Source organism: Chiloscyllium plagiosum, unplaced genomic scaffold (assembly GCF_037043375.1).
Source record: "Chiloscyllium plagiosum isolate Xiang-an unplaced genomic scaffold, Cpla_swu_hap1 HiC_scaffold_53X, whole genome shotgun sequence".
Lineage (NCBI taxonomy): Eukaryota > Metazoa > Chordata > Chondrichthyes > Orectolobiformes > Hemiscylliidae > Chiloscyllium > Chiloscyllium plagiosum.
This window is the reverse complement of record NW_028270191.1, coordinates 11,999,645-12,024,487: the sequence shown is the minus strand read 5'-3', so window position 1 is coordinate 12,024,487 and position 24,843 is coordinate 11,999,645. Positions and strand designations below refer to the sequence as shown.

The 24,843-nt window shown below is 43.6% G+C and overlaps 1 protein-coding gene across 5 annotated transcripts in view; it reads right to left on the bottom strand.

The window, feature by feature from the left end:
* Positions 1 to 353: 353 nt before the first annotated feature.
* Positions 354 to 24,843, bottom strand: part of LOC122543374 (cytoplasmic dynein 1 intermediate chain 2-like) — a 57,660-nt gene continuing 33,170 nt past the window's right edge. For all 5 annotated transcript variants that reach the window (XM_087985604.1, XM_087985603.1, XM_087985606.1 and 2 more), the window contains 10 exons: positions 17,627 to 17,789; positions 17,396 to 17,495; positions 15,575 to 15,700; positions 13,630 to 13,776; positions 13,340 to 13,453; positions 12,405 to 12,538; positions 6,023 to 6,167; positions 5,443 to 5,583; positions 4,513 to 4,638; positions 354 to 3,451 (listed from right to left, as the gene is read on the bottom strand). In XM_087985604.1, coding sequence (XP_087841730.1) covers positions 3,338 to 3,451; positions 4,513 to 4,638; positions 5,443 to 5,583; positions 6,023 to 6,167; positions 12,405 to 12,538; positions 13,340 to 13,453; positions 13,630 to 13,776; positions 15,575 to 15,700; positions 17,396 to 17,495; positions 17,627 to 17,789 — 1,310 coding nt within the window. In that variant the 3' untranslated portion in view covers positions 354 to 3,337. The remainder of the gene's footprint in view (positions 3,452 to 4,512; positions 4,639 to 5,442; positions 5,584 to 6,022; positions 6,168 to 12,404; positions 12,539 to 13,339; positions 13,454 to 13,629; positions 13,777 to 15,574; positions 15,701 to 17,395; positions 17,496 to 17,626; positions 17,790 to 24,843) is intronic.

Below are 24,843 nucleotides of genomic sequence, written 5' to 3'. Positions count from 1 at the left end.
ACACTTGTTCCTCATTGCCCTTTGCGCTACCACTATCCCACTCTGTATTTGGGTAATTATAGTCTCCCATTATAAGTACTGTATGTTTACACTTCTCTGCATTTTCCTTGCAGAATTGTCCCTCTAACCATTTTACTAGCTGATGGTCTGTATATTAAACCAAGCAATATAGGAGCACTGTATCCTCCAGTCCCTACACCCCCTCCCTATCTCTGTGAGCCCCTACACCCCCTCCCTTTCTCTGTAACCCCCTCCAGCCCTTACACCTCCTCCCTATCTCTGTGATCCCCCCCCCCAGTCCCTATACCCCCTCTCTATTGCTGTAACCCCCTCCAGCCTCTATATCCCTCCCTATCTCTGTAACCCCCTCCATCCCTTACAGCCCTCTGGAGACCTCTGTACTTCTCCAACATCAAGCTCCTAAATGCCCCTAATTCTACTGCTTTGCTATTGTGGCTGTGTTTTCAGCTGCTTTAAGCTCTCGACTTCCCTCTCGGAATCTTGCTTTTCAGGTCTTTGGTTATCTGCTCTGATGTTGCCTCGTGGACTTTTAAAAACATCAGGACAGCAGTAGGCCATTCAACCCACTCTTCCATTCAATACGTTCGAACACTTCTAAGTCTTTTAACCACCTTGTCTCCATAACTGTGTACACCACTGATAGATTTCTAATTACCAATCTTTACTTTAAACATACCTGAGGTCTAAGCCTCTACAGCCACCTGTAGTAGCAAATTTCAAAGATTCATGTACCTGAGTAAAAGACGTTTGGCTTCATCTCAGACCAAAATGGCATTCTTTTTACTTTTAAACTGTCCTCCTGATTTCAGTCTCTGCAACGAGGGGAAACATCTTACAAAATAGCTAAAGGGATAGACTGGTAAGTTTCAATGAGGCAACCCCTCGTTGTTTAAAATTCTAGAGAATACAGTCCCAGTTTGCCCAATCTCTCTTCATAGGATAGTCCCACCATCCCAGGGACAAGTCTGGTGAGCCTTGGGTGTACTCCCTGACATGGCAATACAGTACACTTGGTAATAATAGTGATCTGATGGGCATAGCCAGCATGGATTTGCAAATGAAAAGTTGTGTTTAGCAAACTTGTTAAGACTCCTTTTGAAGAGATTACTATCAAAATTGGTCAAGGTAATGTTCAAGTGATTACAGTGGGGATGAAATCCTGTTATTGTCAAGAAGGTTCGATCCAAAATTTCTGAAACTGAAAGATCTTTCTTTAAAATTTTTGAAAGTGGACTACATTTAAAATGAACTCTCACTTTGTTAATGCTTCTGAGAGAAACTTGCTAGCAGTCTTGCTATGTAGAGACTGCTCAAGTTTTCCAATTGTGGACACAGGAGGATTCATCCAGGCCAGCAATGGAAATGCACTCTGCTGGCCTGTAGCAAAAAACAGGGATGATGTCTAGAAAATATAGGAACACATCAAGCGTAACATGCCATCTGCTGATCAACTGCTGTTCTGCAAGCTAAAAAACTTTTAAAATTAATAACTTCCAAAATTAATTTGAACTAAATATGCCTTCCTTTATGTCAAGCTCATCAGAAACTTCTTGAATACTCAATCTTATTGTATAATGTTTGGAATATTGACGACAGCAAACATTTTGATAAACAATTGATCCTCCTTTCTCATTGGCCTCACCATGATTATTATAAAGCCAGAAACATCCCAAGTGATCCCCATGCAATTCTTCAACATCATGTTTTAAACACAGTGAATAATCTATTTTTTGTCCATTATATCTGTGCAGTCCTCAGTATGACATCTGAAATCATTGTCTATTTTCATTAAATTTACGAAGTGAATTCCCATTTAAAAAAGCAAAGAAATGAACTAATCACCCAATTGTAAACCTTTCTTCCAATAGGTTTATAGGTTTCTGTAAGACAGTGCTCGTGCTCTTTGTTGTAAAATTCCTGCTGTAATACAAACAGTGTGAAATTTTATTGAGCAGAATTACCTATTACCATATTTACTGCCTCATTTCTTGCTTGCTACCATTTTCATGGGGGCCTCTTCAGGAGTCTTATTCTAATATCCTTGTCAGGGACCTATGACATGCAGGGGAATCCAGTGCAGGTTTTAAGCTGCCAATGGAAGTGTCCCAAGCACTTCCCACCCACTGGTACTCGGGTCTTTAGTGATCTAACCAGCAGTTCTAAAAGGGATCACTGCAAGCCACTCAGAAAAAGGTACATCCAAAAATGCGTGACCCAAAAGAGTCCTCCTCTGCCGTTAGCAGGACACTTCCTGCTTGGTCCCTTTGAGCAGCAACTAAGATCCCCAGCTGTCCAAATCAGTGAGCCTCCTGTGAGCCACAGTTAAAATCAAGCTACTCCGTCCATCTCGGAAGCCCTCCCAGCCACTTTTAGATAAACCCCCCTGACTTTACAAAGCCAAGCCTGTGAATAGGTCCGGGTCTGTAGCAGCAGTGCACCCTGCCTTATTTGGGGGTTTGATCTGGACTGCAGCTGGCTCAATTGCCTCTGCTCCTTTCACCACGCAGCCCATGCTTGAAACTCAGTTGTGTGATCATTTTGAGTCAGAAGATAGTTAAAGCAGGAGCAGAATGCACAACAATTCTAAAAATTCTAAACCACAAAGATCGAAATTTCTTAAAAAAAATCTAAACACTTGCTAATTACTTAGGAAATGTAAGGTGCTGACGTGATGATTAGCATCAGCATGTTAAGGACGTAATGTGAAATTGCGATATAGAAAGTGCTGTGAGTCGTCTATTTGCTGAACTATTCTTTATCACCCCTTCCCCATAGCTGAGACCCCTGTAGAGGGGCCATGAGCTGCAGAGGGAAATCAGTCAGCAGATCTTGAGGCCCAGCTGTCTTGCCAATGATTCAGTGATATGAAAGTGCTGTTAGGCTGGAATATCCTCAAGTATTGGTCTGAATGGTGAACCCAATAGTGTTGTAAACATAATGCTGGATGTGCTGCTTAATCTCAGTTCTCTACCCAAAAGCTATCACATGTGGCCATTCACTGCACCAAAGGTTATAAACTCCTGCTTTAGATTAATGAAACAGCAGCAGTAAGCATGGAGTTAATTGCTTCATAAATATAACTTACATGCAAGTTTTACACCCATATGCTACTGGGCACTAACTAGGCAACTACACGGGAAACTTTATTGTTACTGGTACAGTGTCCTGGAAAGCTAGTGTCACATGGGGCAAATTATATGATTCACCACTGCACTGTCTAGAACTTGGCAAGAGGGGGCAAAAAGAGAAGCCTATTTGAGCTAATTGATGCAGTTTCTTCCACTTAGAAGAATGCGACAAAATATCTATAATCAGCCTATGCAAGGAGACCTGCTGTTGCTTCTTCCTCAGCATCGTTTCCATTTGCTTTAAGGTCAACAAGCGTTTTTGCAAAGCTGGTCCATTCATCATTCCGGGGAACAGCAATTTGCTGCAAAGGGAAAACAAAAAGAGAAAGATGAGAACAATCAGGGCATTTCTGCAGTCATGCTGCTTTAATGTTTGCTGCACTTTATGATGAGCAGTTCACTCGAGTCACTGTGAACCAGCATCAGTTTTCCCAACCCATTTGTCTCCCACAGCACCACCTCGTGTAAATACAAACAGGCCAGTCAGCTTGTCAAGCCTGTGCCACCATTTAGTTAGATCACAGATGATCATCGACCTCAATGCCTCTTTCCCACAATACTTCCATATCTGTTGGAACAGAAATATGGAAAATAGGAGGTGGTCACCCAGCCCTTCGAGCCTGCTCTGCCCTTCAATCTGATCATGGCTCATCAGCCAACTCAGTCCCCCATTCCTACTTTCTCCCATGTCTCTCTGTGTGAAATTCCTATTGGATATAGTGAGATAGTTGAGCTCAAAGTGCTGCACTCCACACAAGGTTGGAACACATCTCAGAGATCAAAGATCTGAGGCACATAAATCAGTTTGAGTCAGCTCTATAACTACAGATGTGCAGAACAGTCTCAGTACAGCTGAGTGTGTACATTGCTAGGAAATGCTTGTTGTTTCCATTCTTACAATCTCACCTATATTTCTAACCCCCTTCAAGGTTAATGCAGAGTAGTTGTGTCTTGAATAATATTGTCCAACTTCCCACAATTGCTGAAGGTCCAATGAACCACCCAGCATGGGACTCCATCAGACAGATGAGGAATGTCTTTGGCTCGTTCCTTTGTCTGGGCTGAATTGATTCAGCTCAGCCAGATGTGACAATTTGCCTGGGAAAGCAGGGCTGGGGTGGTGGGAACCTGGGCCTGTAGCTGGGCAATGGTGGGCACAGGATTGCAGCCAGCTGTGACATCCACATGCCACTTCTTCTGACATCTCAGAATAAAATAAAATGGGCTCTTGCACCTGGCACTGGAAGTTGCCCAGTGCGCATGGGAGAGCACTGCAAATCTCAGGACAGATGACAAGAGTGGAAGTTTAAACATAACAAGTAGTACAATTTAGCTTGTGAAGCTTTCAACGCAAATTTCTTACCTCACCAACATCGTAAATCAACACTTGCCCTTCAGAATCACCCACAGCAATCTCTCGCCCTGACTGTGCCCAGCGTACACGATGCAATGCAGGGTTTCCCTCCATAGTGACACTTGCAGTTGGAACCTGCATATTGAAATGCAAGCAACTTGATTAAGGTCTGATCTCCAAGCAAAGAGGCATTTTTGATTCTCAAGTATAAAGCACTTTATGGATTCTTAGTGAAGCTAAGTGATAAGGATAATAAAATTTGGGAGAATGCTGACATACAACTTGGCTTAAATATTAACTCAGATTTTGTAGAAGAAACAGCCAGATTAATGTTGCCCCCCCGACCCTCGCCCCGACTAAAGGGGCTGCTCACACTAGGCTGCGTGAGTAATTCAATCTGTGAAACTTACTTGGTTCAGTTTCAGTTTCAACAGCTTCTTTATGACTTTCATCAGTAATGGAATGGCTTGGGGGATTGATTTTTTTTTGATATCTGCCCTTCATAGCGTCGTAACACTCAGCTTAGAGAAAAGACTCGGGATTTAATCGTCCTCAGGGGAGGTGATTGGCTTCACTGCAATAAAACCTCTGTCAGCTCGATGACCAGCGTCAATTATTTTTTGTCGCTTATTTCCTTGAGCAGGACACACATCTTCATCAAATAAAAGGACAACTACCTCCTATCCTCTGCTCCTGTTCTACAATTAATGCTGCCACCATTTGGTACGCAACAGCATCCTGGTAAAACCTCTACCACCCTGTCTTCCCATCAATAGAGGCTCTTCACCCCATGTTGCAGGCTTCATTCAGCAAACAATGGAAAGCCAATCTGCAATTCACCACTGTGATGCTGAATGGTGCTTTGTCAACTAACACTATCAGTGTTAAAATCCAGGCCTCATTCAGTGAATCCGTTTACATCCAGTCTTTTTGACGTACCTCAGAGTCTTCATTCAGATTCCAGAGATCAAGCCGGCCCATTCCATCAACACAGGCAAAGAGTGCAGGGTGGATAGGAGACCACATGACATCAAACACATAGTCTGAACTGTCCTCAAAGGAATACAAGGACTTGTTACTCTACAAGAAAGAAAGACATTCTCATGATTTAACGAGCAAAGTAACACAAGATCAATGAGGGCTAATGTAATCCATTTTCTCTCCCCAGTTTCACATCTCCTGAAGTCATTGACCCTTCACAGAGGTAGATTTCTAGCTGCTAGCTACCGCATTCCAGTGACCCTCAGCAGTGAGTGTTTTCAGGCTACGAAGGACCTCCCCATCATAGCAAGGTCAGTTACTGTTCCCACCCAAGATACACACAGCTCATGGCCTTTTAATAGAGTCACAACTGCTTTAGCCTTTCCTACTTCAACCCAGTTCAGCATAGACCAGACTGAACCAGAAACCTGACAGAGGGAGATATTTGATCCAAGTCATGAGGGATGAGTTCACATCAATATTGGTGTCAAAGTAATCATGGAAAATGATACATACGTCACAATCCATTTCGACCCACCTTAGTTGACCAGAGTTTGACAGTCCAGTCAAATGAAGAAGTGATAAAAAGATGAGAGAAGTCCACTGCCCCTGCTGCTGTGTGACAATGGACACCTGTCACAGGACCTTGATGTCCTTCAAACATGTCAATGATTCCAGCTTTACTGTAATTGAGAAGAGAAACAATCATGTTACAATTTGAAATGATTGACAAAATTGTGCTCTTGCTTTTACAGTCACAATTGCACTTGGAATTCGTTTTGGCTTCCTCTGGAGCTTTTTTCTGCTCTTTTCATTTCCCTCCTCTCTATCTCCGTGTGGGCTAAATTCCTAAGCATGTCCCAACAAACAGACTGTCAGGGTGCCCATTTGCATGACCTTCTGAGAGGCAACCTTTGACCTGAATGCCTCCATGTTTGCCATCCAATTTAGAACAGAAGGTGGCTTCTCAAAATTGGAGGTCCAGAGGACCTGGGGTACAGGCTAGCCAGCAGTCTCCGAGGGAGATGGCCACTGCTAATGGAGCTAGGAGAATACGCAGTGGAGGTGTTCACTGAACTGTTCAGCAATGCTAAAAACAAAGAATGACCAGTTAAGTGCATCTTCGCTGAGTGGAGTGCTTGTGGCTGTGGCCGTTGGAAGCAGGAAATCCTGTCAGGTATTGGAAAAATCCTGCCAGCTTCACTCATTTGCCCCCAAGTGGGCAGTTACATAGGGCTCAGGAGCAGGTCATATCGTCCTTTAATCTTGCACCGCTCTTCAATGAGACCATGACTGTTCAGATTGTGGCCTCAACTCCACTACCTTCTGACTCCATAAAAATCTGTGTAACCCAGCCTCTAGTATGTTCAATGTCCAGCCACCAGTGCTCTCTGGAAGAAAATTCCAAACTCAACTTTTTCTCAAAAGACAGGTTCCTCCTCTCAGGAACAAATCAAGTGAACCTTCTCTGAACTGCTTCTGAACTTATTACATCCTTCTCCAAATAAGGACACAGGACACCAAAACTATACATACAGTACTCACCATAGTAGCCTCACCAAGGCCCCGTACAACTGTAGCAAGACTCCCCTGCTATTATATTCCATTTGCCTTGCAATTAACAACAATATCCCTCTTGCCTTAACTGTCCCAAATGACTAATGGTTGCTGCTGGGTCACTGTAACCTGCCAATGACAAGATCACTTGGAGGCAGGATTTCACCAGGCAGGCAACTTCATGTGTTATTTCCTCATTTTGTCCCTAGTGCAGTCTCCTTAACCCCTCTGGTGGAACTGGGGAAACTTCAACCTTATGACTCATCATCGCCTCAGTCTATAAATTTATTCTTTTATCTCAAATGCTCTTCCGGTCTCCCTGAAAGTATCTTTGCTGTAGCAGGGGCCTGGGTCAGGAGAAAAGGCAGTTGGGTAAGCTCACAGTGTGGACTATTGTCTCATTAGGAGTAAATGCAGCTCAATGAAACCCTGAAACTCCATCTTGAGATTGGATCTTTTTATGGTCAGAACGAGATCCAGAGTACTCATACCCGAGTGTGGAGCCAAAGCAAAATATTTCACAGGAAAGATGCAACTCCCATTGAATCGATTGAGTCATTTTACAAGTGTCAGTGTGCTACAAAATTTATCAGGGTGTGGGAAAACTGGGCCTTTATTTCAATAATGGAACCGCCACACACCCTGAAAACTTCCACTGTTCAAGGTGAAAAGAAAAGGGCCAACAAGTGACTGAACTCAAATTCTGACAGTCAAACAGAACATGGGCTGTTTTTGGATTCACCTTAAAATGATGAGCTTTTCTACCTGTTCAGTTCTACTTTTGCTCAAGAGCTTAATAAAATGACCATCAGTTTCAAATTACTATCCATTAGATAACATATCAGGAATACATGCAGAGATGTTTATCACACATAAAAGGCGCTACATAAATACAATGTAATGAAATGCCCCAAATGCTTCACTGGAGCACTACACGTGTGTCATGGGGAAAAAGTCAGAAGCCATTAATAAAGACATCATAACAGGGCACTTAGATAACTTCAAGGCAGTCAGGCAGAGTCACCGTGGCTTTGCGAAAGGAATACCATCTTTAACCAATTTTTTTGGAGATGTTTGAAGAAATGATGTGTACCATGGATAAAGGGGAACCAGTGGGTGCACAGTCCAATGTAGGACACAGATGGCAAATGGTGGCGTGGGAAAGAGATGGCACTCAGTTGAGCTGGTACAGACGGGGGTGGGGGCAGTGTCTTTAGGTGAGACTAGGTGAGTCAGTACATACCAGGTCCTTGGTTGTTGTGGACCAGAATGCACAAGGCTTGGAAAAGGTGCAGAGAGGAGAGCTCAGAAAACAGATCAAATGTTTCATTGAGCTAACTCTTGTAAAAACAAACTTGTGCACAGTGCTCTAGCCAAACTATGTTCAAGGCAGATTCGGCTGTGGCTTTCAAAGAGGAATCAGATTTTTAAAAAAACTCTTTCATAGGATGTGGGCATCACTGGCAAAGGCAGCATTTATTGCCCATCTCTCATTGGCCTTGAGGTGGTGGTGATGAGCTGCCTTCTTGAAGTGCTTCAGTCCTTGAGATGTAGGTGAACCCACAATACTGCTACGGAGAGTGTTCCAGGAGTTTAACCTAGCAACGTCATGTTAAGTCAGGATGGAGTGTGGCTTGGAGTGGAACTTGCACTTGGTGGTGTTCCCATGTATCTGCTGCCCTTGTCCTTCTAGGTGTTGTTGTCTAGGTGAGTTACTGCAGTGCATCTTGTAGATGGTACACACTGCTGCTAAGGTGGTGGGTGGGGTGCCAAGCAAGTCAGCTGCTTAAGTCCTGGATGGCGCAAGATCGGACTCCCCTTCAACTTGGAAATTTATTGAATACATCTGTGGGTTTTCAGATTATCATAAGTACTGTGAAGTAAAAAATCAACCATCAGCACAAACACACAGAGGTGGCTATACAGTAAGGAGTTAAATTCAGACAAGTAGTAAAAGACAGTGGCTCAACAATAGGAAGTCAACACAGTCAGACTGCTACCATGGGACGATGGCCCCCAGAAAAGCCATGACCTGCCACTGCCCAATGCAATCAAATGACTGATCATCTAGTACGGTCCTACTGGAACTGGCCATTGTTACTATGATGAGTTCCTACTGAAGAGGGAAATGGTTCAGTCAAAGCTCTTCCCATTTGGGAATTGGTGACATTCCCATGTCACCTCCAAACAGCTGGCAGACCATTCAGAAACTATTCTGTACTGATCATTTTGTCCGGATGGAGCTTTTTTGCCAATGGATAATGCCTCATCATATTCATCGGAATGGTGTGTGAAATATACAGAGGAAGATTAACTATCAGACATGTGAAGAGTATGAACCACTGAAACAACATCTGGTGTGATGTTTGATATGAATCACCAGAAAGGGTTAATGTCGAAGGTGTATTGATTGCAGTGAGGAGGGTCAGCACAGCTCAGGCCTACAATCGACAGCAGCCAGACCAGCTGTCACAGTGAGATGGACCTGGGACTTTTGTAAGGGTTTCAGGCAGAAATGGCCAGAGGAACCTTCTAGGTGTCTGAGCGATGTTGGCTGTGACAAAAGGTCTTGCTGTGGAGAGCATCTTACTGAATCTTTTAGACATTTGCTGAACGCCGAGGCAAGTTTTTCACTAGGCAGTGGTGAGCTGCCAACTAAAAACAATTGGAGCTTGTTAAACCCTTTTTTTTGAACTGCACAACTGACATCATTAATATTCAGCATCCTAAATGATCAAACACACTGAACAAACAAGACCTTGTGAATTCTGGACGTGGAAGTCGGAGCAGGTACGTGCTGGATTCAGCTCACCAATTGCTCAGAAAGACCTCCATGTTGCTTAGGACCAAACAGAATCTCAGAGCATGATCCACACTAACCAATTGCACGCATGTCCACAGTCATTTGCATTCAAGACTTGTCAATCACTTACAGACATCAAACACCTCACAGATCCACTTGCAGGATACTAAAGCACAGGCCTACATTGCGGGGCTGCTCTCTTGTGCTTGCTCAGTTAGCACCTGGCTGCATACTTACAGCATCCCTGCTTTGCTTTGTCATGCTGTGCCAGTTAGCGCATTGGTGCATCAGCCAGAGCCCATGGCTCACAGTATTGCTGGATTGATGAGCTCTTTTGCGCAGATGGGGACAGACAGACAGGCTGCTGGTCAGTGAGGATCTGTCCTTGGACGTATGACACGCACTCAAACAAATGGCCGTGTTGGAACCAGGATGGGGACTGGTCCCCAGTCCACACAAAGGAGGGGTGGCAGCAATTAGTCAAGATGTCAGTCTGGGATACAGTCCTCACACAGTCCAGAGGATTAACAACGGTCAGTCGCCAGCCTGGAACACACAAACAGGAAGGCTGTCTGATTACAGTCCAGGGAGTAGATAGTGGTCAGTTCTGTCTAGCCAGCAGCAGTCACAGCAATCGCACACTATCAGTCAGGGAGCCGAGAGGACAGGGGAACGGTGTACTGTCAGACAGGGAGTTGAGAGGACAGGGGAACGGTGTACCATCAGTCAAAGAGCTGCAGGGACAGGGGAATGGTATACCGTCAGTCAGGGAGCTGTAGGAACAGGGGAATGGTGTACCGTCAGTCAGGGAGCTGAGAGGGCTGCTGGGGCAATGACTGAGACAAAGCCCAGGGTAGATACAGAGTCAGTGTCCGTTTGATGGGTAAAAACACAGCATCTACTGGATGTTATAGAGTCACAGAGATGTCCAGCACGAAAACAGACCCTCTGGTCCAACTTGTCCATGCCGACCAGATATTCTAACCTAACCTTGTCCCATTTACCAACACTTGGCCCATATCCTTCTTAACCCTTACTATTCATTACCCAACCAGATGTCTTTTAAGTGAGGACATTGAAGGGACATATATATGAAGCGCGTGTTTGCAAACTTTAACTACATTTTATTCAGGAAAACATCATCCCCTATTTGTAATGCATGCAGAACAAATGTGCTTATGCCTCAAATGTTGGCCGAAGGCTGACTGCACCATACCATTGGTGCTCAATGAACTAACATTGCCATCTCATTGAGGCAGAGATTAACAACAATAACTTAGAGGGAGGTGAATACTGGCTATAAGCACCCCATCCCTTGTGGAATTTGTAAGGATGCTGTGGGATGGAAGGAACATCACTGCATCACGTTGTGTAAGTATGACGATGGACTCTGATGAATGCAATCGAAAGTGGAATGGTTGAGATGGGTCTGGGATGCCATGGAAAGGATTGGAGTGGGGGGTGCACGGAGCACAGCGACACTCCCTTTTGGATGCAATGTGGAGGTCACTCAGCCAGTACTGCACCTTCACCAAGTTGGTGTACCTGCTGGGGCCACAGCCATGGTGCAGCAGCCAATAGGGCTGCTGAAGGTCAGGTCCTACAGTTTTTGGGATGGTCTGGAAGCAGGGTGGAGACCCTTCAATATTGTCCAAACAGAACATGCAGCATCATCCTGGACCACTGTGCTCTGTACAACTGGAGCAAGCAGTGAGGCAATGTGATAGATGCTGAGGAGCTGAGGGAATGGGAGGAGTTGTCAGAGGGCAAGAATGAGGATCTGGAGGACATTCTCCTTGTGGATGACTGAGCTCAGTTGTGTTGGGTGCTACAAGGCAAACAGGAGCTGATCAGCTCCCACTTCCTGTGGATGAGAGCTGGGTGCAGCAGACAATCAGGGACTATCGAGATCAAGATGCCAGCACTTGGTTTGCATTTGCAGAGCATTTCTAGTAGTTCCTGGTTGATTCCAGATTTGGTTTCCGAGTTGGAGCTGGGAGCTCACAAATGGTATTTAGAGGAGGGACTCAAACAAAGGGCTTCAGACATCCTAACACTTCATTGGGGGAAATGCCTGCTCATCCATTCTTGAAAGACTTTTCTGTCAGCTGCTGATTCACTAACAGTGGAGGAACTGGGGAAATGGAAGTGAGGTCAAGCTTGGTAATGTCAGCATACATGTAAAAACTAACACCGGTTGAGGATGGTGTTGTAAGGGGATACATGACCATAGTTAGACTATAAATCACTCTATAAAAAGTGATGCTTTACAACATTGTTCAGAGATAAAGACAACTATTTTGTCATTTGTGTTAAAATACCTCGACCTGTACTCATTTCAGATCCTCCCAACTTTCTCAGCATCTATAAGGATGCATTTGGTACCCGGTTCTGTGCTCCATTACATCTGTCACTTATTTGACAGTCGTGCTGACACTGCCATTCAAAGCCTTTAGCATTTATTTGAGCCAAGAAGCCGCTCTGATCACAAAAACGTGATGGACTTCCAGATTTGTTCGAATCCGCAATAACGTAAACGTTCTGCAAATATTTGGTGTACCTGCCAAGGCGACATGCTGTGTACACGGAGCCTTCTTCGCTACCCACAACAAAGTTATTAATGTCCCCTAATGGGAAGGACATGGAGGTTACAGCAACTGCCTTCGATTGCTTGTGTACCAGCTCAATGCTGTCCTGTAAAAAAAATGATCACCAATAACAAGTGAATTCACAAATGGATAATACAACAACGCGCATGATACAGCTTCTCTCATACGCAAGAGTTGTTTCAAGATCCAAGATTAAAGATTTGTGTTATAGAGGAGACAGAATTTTCTCGAGCTCAATTACAGAAAGACCAAACGTATGGCTCTTACATTCAAAACTGCCTGCTTCCATCTCTGTAACAGTGCCCTGTCTTCATTGTGACCTCATGGTCACCATTTCGGAAATCCTCAAACAATTTTTCAGGCCCCTCTCGGCTCAACTTCTCCAACCATTCTCCCGAGCTTCACCCTACACAAGCTCCACCTTATCAAGCACTCCACCAACCACCTCCCAGCTTGCACACCTAACAGTATAGGGTGTACCACCAATTCTGCTGCACCAAGTGTCTCCACTCCACTCCTCCACCCTTTAGTGATAGTGATAGAGTCTTTAGAACTGTACTCTGGAATTCTTTTCCCTAAATTGCTCTGCATTGATCCAACTATCCCCATATTCAAAATTCTCTTTCGCTTCACATCTTCAACTACACCGTCTCCACCAATGATGTCCTGCTTTTGGTGCATCACCCTTGAAAAGTGCCATAGAATGTTCCACTGCAGTTTTAGGCACCACATCAATGCAAGTTGTTTTGGAAAAATAATACAAACTCTCCCTTTTGGAACAATTTCCTGTACGAGGGCCAAAGCAGCATTGCTTCCATTCTACATTACCCAAAATGTTTTAGAATGAGGCATGAAAAATACAAGCTCCTGCAATTCAGCTCCTTACCTGTGGCTGAGAGAGCATGTCCAGGCTCCAGGTACACAGTTTCCCATCAGTGGAGACACTGACTAGGTTATGAGCATTTTGAGTACCAACAACATTTACACAGTACACAGGGTGCTGTAACACAGAACAGTTATACTGAGTTAGCACAGCAAAGATCTGGAAAATAAATGTTTACTCCAATCTCTTTCACAAGATAATTTTGTTCCACCAAATACTAGTACTGTTATTCTGTCCACTTGCTGGATTCATGCAAGGGGGCTGTAAATTTTTGAGAAATGGATTATTCTCACCGTGTGGGCGGCAGCAGATAGTGGAGTCCGCTGGACAGGCATCTTCTTGTTACTGCGATTATCCCAAAGGACAATCTGACCAGAATATGTTCCACCCACCATGAGATTTGGGTGAAACTGTGCAAAGCAGGCAGACATGACCTTTGACTGCAGGAAAGAACAGCAAAGTCTAATTACACATTCTCATAACTAAGAATATTAATGAAAAACAGCTCGACTTTGATTTTTATTTATTCTCGAAACTTCGTGTTTAAGCTCAGTTTTTAAACTATAACCATCTATTAGATGAAACATTAAACAAAGGCCCCAGCTATTTTCAGTTGGATGTAAAAGATCCCCTGACACTAATGGGCAGAGGTGCTCTCCCCAGTGTCTTGACTGATACTAGTCTGTCAATTAACAGCACAAGAAACTGACGATTTGGCAGTCAGCTCAATGCTGTTTGTGGAAGCTCACAGTGTTCAAAGTGACTGCCACATTTTCTACATCACAACAGTGAACTATGCTTCAAAAATACATTTTTAGCAGAGAGGAACTTTAGGACATCCTAACCTAATGAAAAGTACAATATAAATACAAAGCGTTTTATCCATCAATAATGTGCCTTGATGATGCCAACATGAATTCTAACCAGCCAGAAGTCAGCAACGGATGGTCAAATTTGTTTGGAGCCAGCTACAACCCTCCCCTATCTTTGACCTGCCTAGATTAAAGAGCTTAATGAACTACCTGCTCCAGTTTGAGAAACAGGCAAAACATCTGTAATTGCTAGGATTTATTGGAAGCCTTTCTATGCATCACTTTGAGACTACAGAGGCAGAGAAACAATTAATTGGTGTTTAATTGAACAGAAAATGGCAACTGTAGTATAGACTGGTCAAGCCACTGCTCAGATTTAGAAATATTTTAAACAGGAAATGCTATAGAGACAGGAAGAAGTCAGAATTTTGAATGCATGTACAGCAGCAGCAACTTCACAGGCACACGTGAACTAAGAATCATAGAAAAGTTCTAAACACAGACCATTTGACTCATTGTGCCTTGCTGTTTGACAATCGCTGTTCTGCCCGAATGCCATCCAGGCCTGAAGCCCTACAAGACACAGATCTTCAAGCAGAAGTGAAGTCCTTCTTAAATGTGAAGGAATTACTGCCTCTGCTACTTTTTCAGACAGAGTTCAAGCTCTCTATGATGCATATATAATTCAATGGTACAGAAATATCATTACAGTACACTCAGGTGGCTGGATGACTGGTTTGCGGTGCAGGATGACACCGCATGACGCAGGTTCAATTCTCACACTGGCTGAGGTTACCATGAAGGACTCTCCTTCTGAACCTCTCTTCGGGCAGCACAGCAGCTCAGTGGTTAGCACTGCTGCCTCACAGCACCAGGGACCCGTATTCGATTCCTGCCTTTGCAAACTCCACACAGACATTCTCCCCATGTACGTGCGGGTTTCCTCCCACAGTCCAAAGATATGCAGGGGAGGTGAACTGGTCATGCTAAATTGCCCATAGTGTTAGGTGCGTTAGTCTGAGGTAAATATAGGGTAGGGGAATGGGTCTGGGTGGGTTACTCTTCGAAAGGTCAGTGTGGACTTGTTGGGCCAAATGGCCTGTTTCCACACTGCAGGGAATCTAAATCTCTCCCCTCACCTGAGGTGTGGCGACCCTTAGGTTCAACCACCACCAGTCATCTCTCTCTATTGACAGCGCAGCCTCATGGTCCTCTGGCACTATGGTCACTTAACATTTTACACTTCCTATGACACTTAATGCTACATGCCAGTGAATGAAGTTAAACAATTCTACCATTTATAATTCAGTTTTCTGGCATTCTGCCAACAAACGAGCCATTATTCACAAAGTTAGTCAGCTGTTAGGAAGAGCCAGAATCCATAAAGTGAATGCACGTAAAAGGACTTCAACACATTCCACAATACCTGGCAGTGAAAGATATACTCTGGAGTGGTCTTCTTAAACTTCATGTTCCATACAAGAGCAACACCATCAGGCTCATTCAAAGCATCTTCATTATTGGTATAAGAAGCAACCAGTAGTTCTGGATACTATTTGAGAATTGGGAGTGAAGGAAAGAGTTAATACAAAGATACAGCATTTCTTCATTTGGCTGTCAGCTGCAGACTTACCACATTCAGTTCCTACAGCTGTACTCAAGACTAGCCTCTCACTGGCTCACTAAGTAGTCACTCTTTCAGGATTAGCTGGTCTGTGGGAACCTGATGGGTTTCTGCTGGAATTTCCCACAGATTTTGGAAGGCGCCAGCAGGGGGTGAGAGGGAGGAGGGAAGAGAAGGGTGACAGAAATCAGCCCGATCAGACACACACCACAGCTGATGTGCAATCACCCATCTAATATTTAATCAAATCTCCAAACCTGGCTGTGCCTGAGGAATGCTACCTGGGAGACTCCAATTATAAGAAACACAATGGCATTAATAGGATTGGTGAAGACCTAACTACAGGTTTTAATGGTGATTGGTCCTTCAAAAGGTAGCCTGCCAAGATGCCAGTGACAATGTGAATATATCACACCTACCTGATAACAAGTGTGGGGAACTGTCTTCAATAAGATGAGCAAGCAGCCAGATGCACAGCTCTGTCAACTGTTATAACCTACATGTAGCCTAGGGGGTTTGTGTATTTATATAAACTGCAAGTTTACTGGAACACAGCAACAGGAGCAGGCTGTTCAGCCTGCTCGCTATTCGACATGATCGTAGCTCATCGAACACTTCAATGACTTTTATCCACTCAATCCACCCTTTTGTGGTAAAGAATTCCAAAGTTTCAATATCTTCTGGGTAAAACAAAAAAATCTCATCTCAGTTTGAAATGGCACCTTCCTCAATTTCAAATTGTGCCTCCCTGGTTCAACTCCCAAACCAGGGAAAACATCTCACCTGCATCTACCCTGTCTATCCCTTTAAGTATTTTGGAGGTTTCAATGAGGTAAACCCCTCGTTGTTTGAAAATCTAGAGAATACAGTCCATGTTTGCCCAATCTCTCCAAAGGACAGTCCCAGCACCCCAGGAATAAGTCTAGTGAACCTTCGTTGCACTCCCTACATGGCAATAATATCTTTCTTGAGATGAGCAGACTTAAACTACTGAAGGTGTTGTTTCAATTGTGTAAAAGATTGTTTAGACAAGACTTCACTACTCCTGTCCTCAAAACCTCCTGCGACAAAGGCTAACATCCCATTAACCTTCCGAATAGCTTGCTGAAGCTGCACATTAGTTTTCAGTGACTTGTCGATGAGGACCCTCATGTCCCTTTGCACATCTACACTTTCCAACCTCTTCCTATTTAAGAAATACTCTGCACACCTGTTTCGCCTACTAGAGTGGATAACCTCATTTTTTTCCCCACAATGTTCCATCTGCCCACTCACTAACGTGTCCAAATCCTCTTGAAGCAGTTTTATATCATCTTCATTCAACACAAATCCCCTCTTAGCTTCATACCATCTGAAGATTTGGAAATATTACGTTTGCTTCCCACTAGTCACAGCTTGGCAATGGGAGAACGACCCATTTACTCCTCCTCGGTTAGCTGCAGTCTATAAACTTCTTAATCCTCAGATTTATGATTTGTGGCAACTTTAGAGGTCCTTTGAATCTTAAGACAATCCTGAACTTTCTTTGTCCTAAATAGCCTGAGCATTTTAAAAAATATGTTTTGCTTCATGAGTACAGTTAACATTTCCGTTCTTCCTGACTCCCCTTTAAGACTGACTCACCTGCTGTGACCAATCCAGGCAGGTTACAACACGGTCTTTTGACCAATTTTCATCGTAGAACTGCCTGTTCAATGACAGCTTGGCACCTGCTTGAATCTCTCTGTGGAAACATTTTATTACTTAGTAAAAATATACATCAATAGACCTTACAGCTTTGAGGTATCATGGATTAGAGACTCGTCTGTTAGAAAGAATGTGACAAAGTAAACTTATGAGGAAGACATTACGCACCCTTCCTTGTCATCTAAATTGCGCCCACTGTAGTCAAAGAAGATGTCAGTGTGTTCAGTAAGTGCTTGCTCAACCATTCGGGAGGTGTGATTAAAAAAGGATAAAAATCCATCTGAATGAAGAATGTTTTCCTTTTCTTCCTCGGTCAGGTCATGTCGAGTTGCTGGAAGAAAATGTAACATCATACTTGAGCTGGAGATGTCTACGCAGGAATTTTTAAAATATACATATAAAAATGTTACTATTTTTCTTCCTCATCCCTTCAAACTTTCTACATCCAACAGCTTCCCTGCCACACTGAGTTTATCCATGCTCAACAAGGCTCTAGCCCCAATGGGGTAGTGGGACAGAATTTGGGGGTCAGGGCGTACAAAACCACAATGGAGGCTGCAGAGAGGAAACTCCATCCTGGGACCAAATCGGAGGTCTCGCCCTACCTTGCAGCCTCAATGGGAATCCTGAATAGAGGAAGAGCAAGCAGGGGAGAAAGGACACGTCTTTGGCAGTTTGGGCCAGGAAGTAGATTCTGTGTGCTTTAATTTAGTGAGCATTAGTGCCTCTCAAATCTACACCAAACAGTCGAGTGACTTGGTACAAGCGAGGCTCCATTTTAAATTGCCCCATTCAGCACTGTTTTGTGCTGGCATTGTGCATAGAGGGCCAGGTTAGACACATAGCATCAGCACGTTCAGTTCCCTTTCAGTACTGTTTTGCAAAGGGCTGACAAAGCATGTTTGATCCAGTCAGTGCTGTTTTGGAGGAGCCTCTCCAATTCGCTGCTCTTTGCTTTCCTGAAGAAAGGCACATTTCCATAAGTCTTGTGGGAAAATGTGATTCGCTTAAAGTTGCAAATCTTTAGAACATAATTACAACTTTAAGTGAGGGTTTATTGTTCTTATTACTTGCAGGTAATCAGACCATGAACAATTTTTCAGTAGAGTTTGTTCTGCCAGCAGCGCATCCGCTAATTCCTCTGGAAATGAAAATCAAAACAGCAGGAAGCATGCATGCAAATGTGATGACGTTTTCCTTGCGTATGAGTTCATGAGTATTTCAGTCGGAACCAAAGAAAAGGTCAAAATGCCCAGTTGCCAACAAGTGCTGTCCAATGAAAGCATGAAGCCAAATAAGCTGCAGCAACACTGGAGACCATTCACAGAAATTACAATGGGAAACAAAATTCTTCTTCCAACATTAGAAAGAGGAGTTCTCGCAGCAACAATTTCATTTTAAGAGAGCCATAAGCATCCCTGAAAGTGGCCAAGCAAGTCGATAGCGTGGTAAAGAAAGAATATGGACTGCTTATCTTTATCGGTCAGGTAACAGAGTACAAGAGTCAGAATGTCATTTTGCAGCTTTATAAGACTTTGGTTAGGCTACACTTAGGAGTATTACGTTCAGTTCTGGTTGGCACATTACAGGTATGACGTGGAGGCTTTGGAGAGGGTGCAGAAGAGGTTTACCAGGATGCTGCCTGGATTAGAGGGTATGAACTATAAGGAAAGGCTAGAAAAACTTGGGTTGTTTTCTCTGGAGTTTCAGAGGGGAGACTTCATATAAGTCAATAAAATTATGAGATGCATAGATAGGGTTGACAGTCAGAATATTTTACCTAGAGTTGAAATGTCTAATACTAGGGGGCATGCGTTTAAGGTGAGAGAGGGAGAATGTTCAAAGGAGATGTGATGGGCAAGTTGTTTTCTAAACAAAGTGGTAGGAGTATGGAACACACTGCCAGGGATGGTGGAGGCGGCAGGTATGATAGGGACATTCAGATAAGCACATGAACATGCAAGGAATTGAGGGATATGGACCAAGGGCAGGCAGAAGGGATTAGTTTAATTTGGCATCATGTTCGGCACAACATCGTGGGTCAAAGGGCCTGTTCCTGTGCTGCACTGTTCTTTCTTCTATCTTTTAACAACTTCCAAAGAAATCTTTGGGGTGAGCTATCAGATTGCACAGGTCACGTAGCCTCACACAACTGCAGAGACTTTGATTTTACCAGAGGCCAATATCAATATCGTTGAACATAAAACAGTACAGAACAGGAATAAGCCCTTCAGTACACAGCACTGTCCTTTGATGTGAAGGGCAGTGTTTGTCACTGGCCACCCGGGTGTTTTCCTGTCTTCCTGGTGGTGGAAACTGAATAAAGATTCGTGCACTTTGTGTCTTTCACAGTGTCTTACACCTGCACACACACACCATGGGTGCTGGGGATAAAATAAGCACTACCGCAGTTAGGTGGTAGTGTAGGGTAAAAAAAAGAAAGAAAAAAAAAAAAAAGAAAGAAAAAAAAAAAAAAAAAAATAAATCCCCCCCGGTCTCTCTGGGAAAAAAAAAAAAAAAAGAAAAAAAAGAAAAAAAAAAATAAAAAATAAGCCCTTCAGTCCATGATGATGTGCTGAACATTCCGCCAAATTAAACTAATCTCTTTGTCAGGACCTGGCAAACATGGAATAGGAATGGTTGCTTGCAGGTAAGTCTACATTTGAAATGTGGGAGTCATTTGAAAGGAGTATAGTGGAGTTTGGAGCCAATGTGTTCCCCTTAAGGGTAAGGGCAGCAAGTCCAAGGAACCCTGGATATCAGGAGATAGAGAGCTTGACAGAGGAGAGGAAGGAAGCATATGTCAGATGCAGAGCATTAAAAACGGGGCAGGCCCTTCAGAAGTATGGAGTGTGTGGGAGGCTGCTTAGAAGGGAAATTGGGAGGGGGACAGGGAGGGATCATGAGGTGTCTTTGGAAGGGATTGGGGAGAACCCCTAGGGCTTTTTTTAAAATGAGTACATTGGGAGTAGGAGGGTTATAAGAGAATTAGTGGAACCTATTCGAGACCAAGAGAGAAACCTGTGCGTGGAGCCAGTGGAGGTCTTGGATGAGCGTTTCCATTTACATTCACAAAGGAGGGATACTTTGTGGTCAAGGATATATCACTTGGGATGGTGAGGTTCTAGAATGTGTAAAGATTAATTAAGGAGAAGGTATTAGATGTTTTAATGGGCAACAGATGCATACATCCACAGGGCCTGATGGGATGTAGCCCAGGCTGCTGTGGGAGGCAAGGGAACAGATCGCTGGATTCTTGGAGGAGGTACTTAATACTTCACTGGCCCTGGACAGCAGGCCAAACGACTAGATGGTGGCTAATGTGATCCCAACATTCAGGAGAGGCGGTAGGGATGGGCCAGCTAATTGCAGACTAGTTGGTCTGGCAACAGCGGTGGGAAAGATTCTGTGGGCAGATCAATACTTGGAGAGGCAGAGATTGGTTAGGGAGAGCCAGCATGGATTTGTTCAAGGGAGGTCCTGACAGGCTGGTTTGGCTGAGTTTTTTTGAGAAGTTGACAATGTATGGTGGTGCAATTGACGTGCTTTACATGGATTTCAGTAAGGCCTTTGAGAGGGTCCCACATGGACAGCTTATCTGGGGGTATGAGCCCATGGGATCTAAGGCAGGTTGGTGGAGGGTTGTTTTTGTTATTGGAAGCCTGTGACCAACTGTGTACCACAGGGATCAATGCTGGGGCGCTTGCTGTTTGGTATGTACATTAACAACTTGGATATGAATGTAGAAGGTGCAATTAGTAAGTTTACAAACAACACAAAATTTGGGTGATGTTGTTGATAGTGAGGAGGATGGTCTCAGGCTACAGTCTGATAGTATTCAGCTGGTAAATTGGACAGAGCAACGGCAGATGGAATTTATTCCTAAGTGTGAGATGATGCATTTTCAGAGGGCTAATAAGGGAAAGATTTACACAATGAATGATAGGTCCCTAGGGAGTACTGAGGAACAAAGAAATCATGGTGTACAAGTCTGAAGGCATCTCTGAAGGCATCAGCATGGGTAGACAGACTGGTGAAGGCAGCATATGGAATGTTTGCTTTCATCAACTGGGACCCATAACAGCAAGGAAGACTTTTACAACTTTAAAAAACATTAGTTAGGCCAAAGATGGAATACTATGTGCAGCTAGTCGCTACATTATCAGAAGGACATGATTGCACTGGAGAGGATGCAGAGGAGATTCACCTGGACATTTCCAGGGTTGAAGAGTCCCAGTGAGGAGGGGAGTGTGGAAAGACTGGGTTTGGTTTCTCTGGAGCAGAGGAGGCTGAGAATGGATCTGATTGAGGTATACAAAATTATGAGAGGCACAGACATTGTAGATCATGAGAATCTTTTCCCTATGGCAGATCTGTCTAAGATCAGAGTAGGGTGGGGAGTAAGTGGTTTCGAAAAGCTTTTAGGGAAAAAAAATCACCCAGAAGGTATAAGATATATGGAATATTCCGCCTAAGAGGGTGGAGGCAGGTACTCTCAACACTTAAGCAGCATCTGGATGAACACTTTAAATGAGAGGTATCCACAAAAAGACTTGTGGCTGTACCCACTCAAACAGCGCCATCATGTGGAGAATTGAGGTAATTGCAGCCAATCAGGGATCAATGTTAGTGGAGATTGAAACACATATGTTTTTGTTCTTCAAACTGATGCAAGTACTGAGGGGCATGATGCACACATATTGACTTTTGCAAAATACATGTTGGAAAATAGTATTCCTGAAGGCATTTAGTTTGGCCTCCTGCATCCTGAACATGAAACAGCATTGGGAATATTGTGTGTGTCACATTGCTACATGGAAGGAGGAGTGTTCCTTGGGATCATCTGGAAAGTTTTTGCTCTGGTGTTGTTCCAGCTATGGCAGGCTGCAAGTCAAGCCTGCACACTGTGTGGTCCATTTGCTATTTGGACTCACTATACAATTTACAGTTAGCATCTGATTATGAACAACTTGAGCTAGGTGAAGCATTGTAATGTATTGCAAAGTACAATCAAAGTCACTCGCCTCGAGCGCATATTTGCAAGACTGCACATAGACATAACATCTGATCATGATGTGTTGTTGGATCACACTGAGGATGGCTGACTGTTCAAGGTGTTTGGAGATGAGCGGTTAGGTCAACTCCTCGCATTTGCAATCTGCTGCTAAAAGAACCAGGGATTCTCAGATCACCTCCATGACTGAAACAGAATGCAGCCCCCTCCTTGCAGACATATTTGGGAAGCCAAACGAATACAACGACACAAGGAAAGAATGCAAACATTTTGCAACGGGATGATCGGCTAAAGGCATTCACGAGAAAATTGCATTCTGGAAGAGTAATGCACAAGTTGAATTCTGACTCTTTCCCCTACTTTCCAAGTTTCTCTCAGACAATGAATTCAACCAGCGCCCAACTCCTCTGATGATCGATCATAACACCTTGAATGTGATATCATAACACAGGCAGTCCCCAGATTGCAAACGGGTTCTGTTCTGGAGTCCGTTCAGAAGTTGATTTGTGTGCAAGTTGGAGAATAATGCAGGACAGCGTAAGTACAGGAAATGATCACGTCGTGTTTTAAACTTATATGCTGGTATGGGATCGCATTTGTATGTATGAATGTTTGTAAAATCGGACATTTGTAAATCAGGGACACTTGTACTTACTGGAATCCAAACCCCTTTTCAAGGTCAGCTTGAAATTGCAATTAATGAAAATAGCTGCAGCTGAAATTAAAAGTTTATTGAAATTTCATATGATTGATTTTTACAAACAAAAACCATTTTCCAGAGCATCCCTGACAGATTTCTGGTTTGATATGAAGACTGACTGTCCTGACATCATGTGGAGATGCTGGTGTTGGACTGGGGTGGACAAAGTTAAAAGTCGCTCAACACTAGGTTATAGTCCAACAGGGTTACTTGGAAGCACTAGCTTTCAGAGCGCAGCTCCTTCGTCAGGTAGCTAGTGGGGCAGGACCCTGACAAAGGAGTAGTGCTCCAAAAGCTAGTACTTCCAAATAACCCTGTTGGACTATAATCTGGTGCTGTGTGATTTTTAACTTTATCCTGACATCACTCGGCATGCATTACATGCAATGGTTCCTTTCATAGTATGTATTTGTGAGAAGCGGATTTAGCACACTGGTCAACATCGAACCTCAACGTTGATTAAGTGTGGAGGTCACATTGGAAATTAGACATGTACCATCATTCGCAGCTAGATTTTGAGGGACTGTGACACATCCCGTATGCCCATGCGTCTCATGAAGGTAAGTGCAGTGCCCTTTAATTTCACAGTGAAATTTCATATAATGCTGTTTTGTTTTAGACTTCAATAAAACTATCCTTGCACTCATCGTGCTGCTAATAAACATTTAGAATCTGCTGAGAATTAAAATTGGGTCACATGTTGGAGAAAGTTTAGGAAGCACTGCCTTCAACCTTTCACGACCATTCTTTGTGCAGTTTGCATTAATCCTTTCTGTGTAGATACAAATGCATACCTGGAACCACACTCTTCCCTCCAATTTGGCTGTTGCCCAAGGGTGATTCGTTCATTACTGTTCCCGTTGCATTTCCAATCAGCGCCACTCCAGAGCAACAAGAACTTAATACCAGAACTCCTTTGATAATTGGTTACGATGCAGCTCGAATAAGGAAGAGGGAGTTGCTGGAGCTAGCTTCAAGTGATGAAGCAGAACAAGTAAGGGAACTGATGATTAAACATACCAGGATGCAGGAGATATATTAAATGCTGCTGATCGATCAAGAATGATGATCATGGCCAGCAAATAGATAGCAAGTAAAAAGGAGGAAAGTAGGGCTATAGCAATGTTTGAATAGGATGTAAAGGAGGTAAATGTTCCAAAAACAAACTGTAATAGTTAATGGGACAAACTGTGAACAAGTCACCAGGCCCCACCAATACATTTCCCAGAATGCAGATTACAGAGTAGACACACTAACCATAACTTTCCACAAATCTTGAGTAGGATTTATGACAAAGGACAGAATAGTAGATACAAATTGCTACCAAATAAGGCCTTCTACACTGAATGAGTCAACATTAGTAGACTTTATTCACAATACAGGACAGTGGGACTTTGATCTTCAAATGTAGATTGGTGTCACACAGTTACTCACGATAGGGGACAGAAGGTGCAGGAGAGGGTTGTTGTTCAGACTGGAGGCCTGTGACCAAACGTGTGTGACAAGGAGGCCTGGTTAGTAAGTTTGCAGATGACATCAAAAATTGATGGTATAGTGGACCGTAAAGGAGGTTATTTCAGAGTACAATAGGAGCTTGATCACCTGGGTCACTGGGCTGAGTGGCAGATGGAGTTTAATTTAATTTAGGGAAATGCGATGGGTTACATTTTG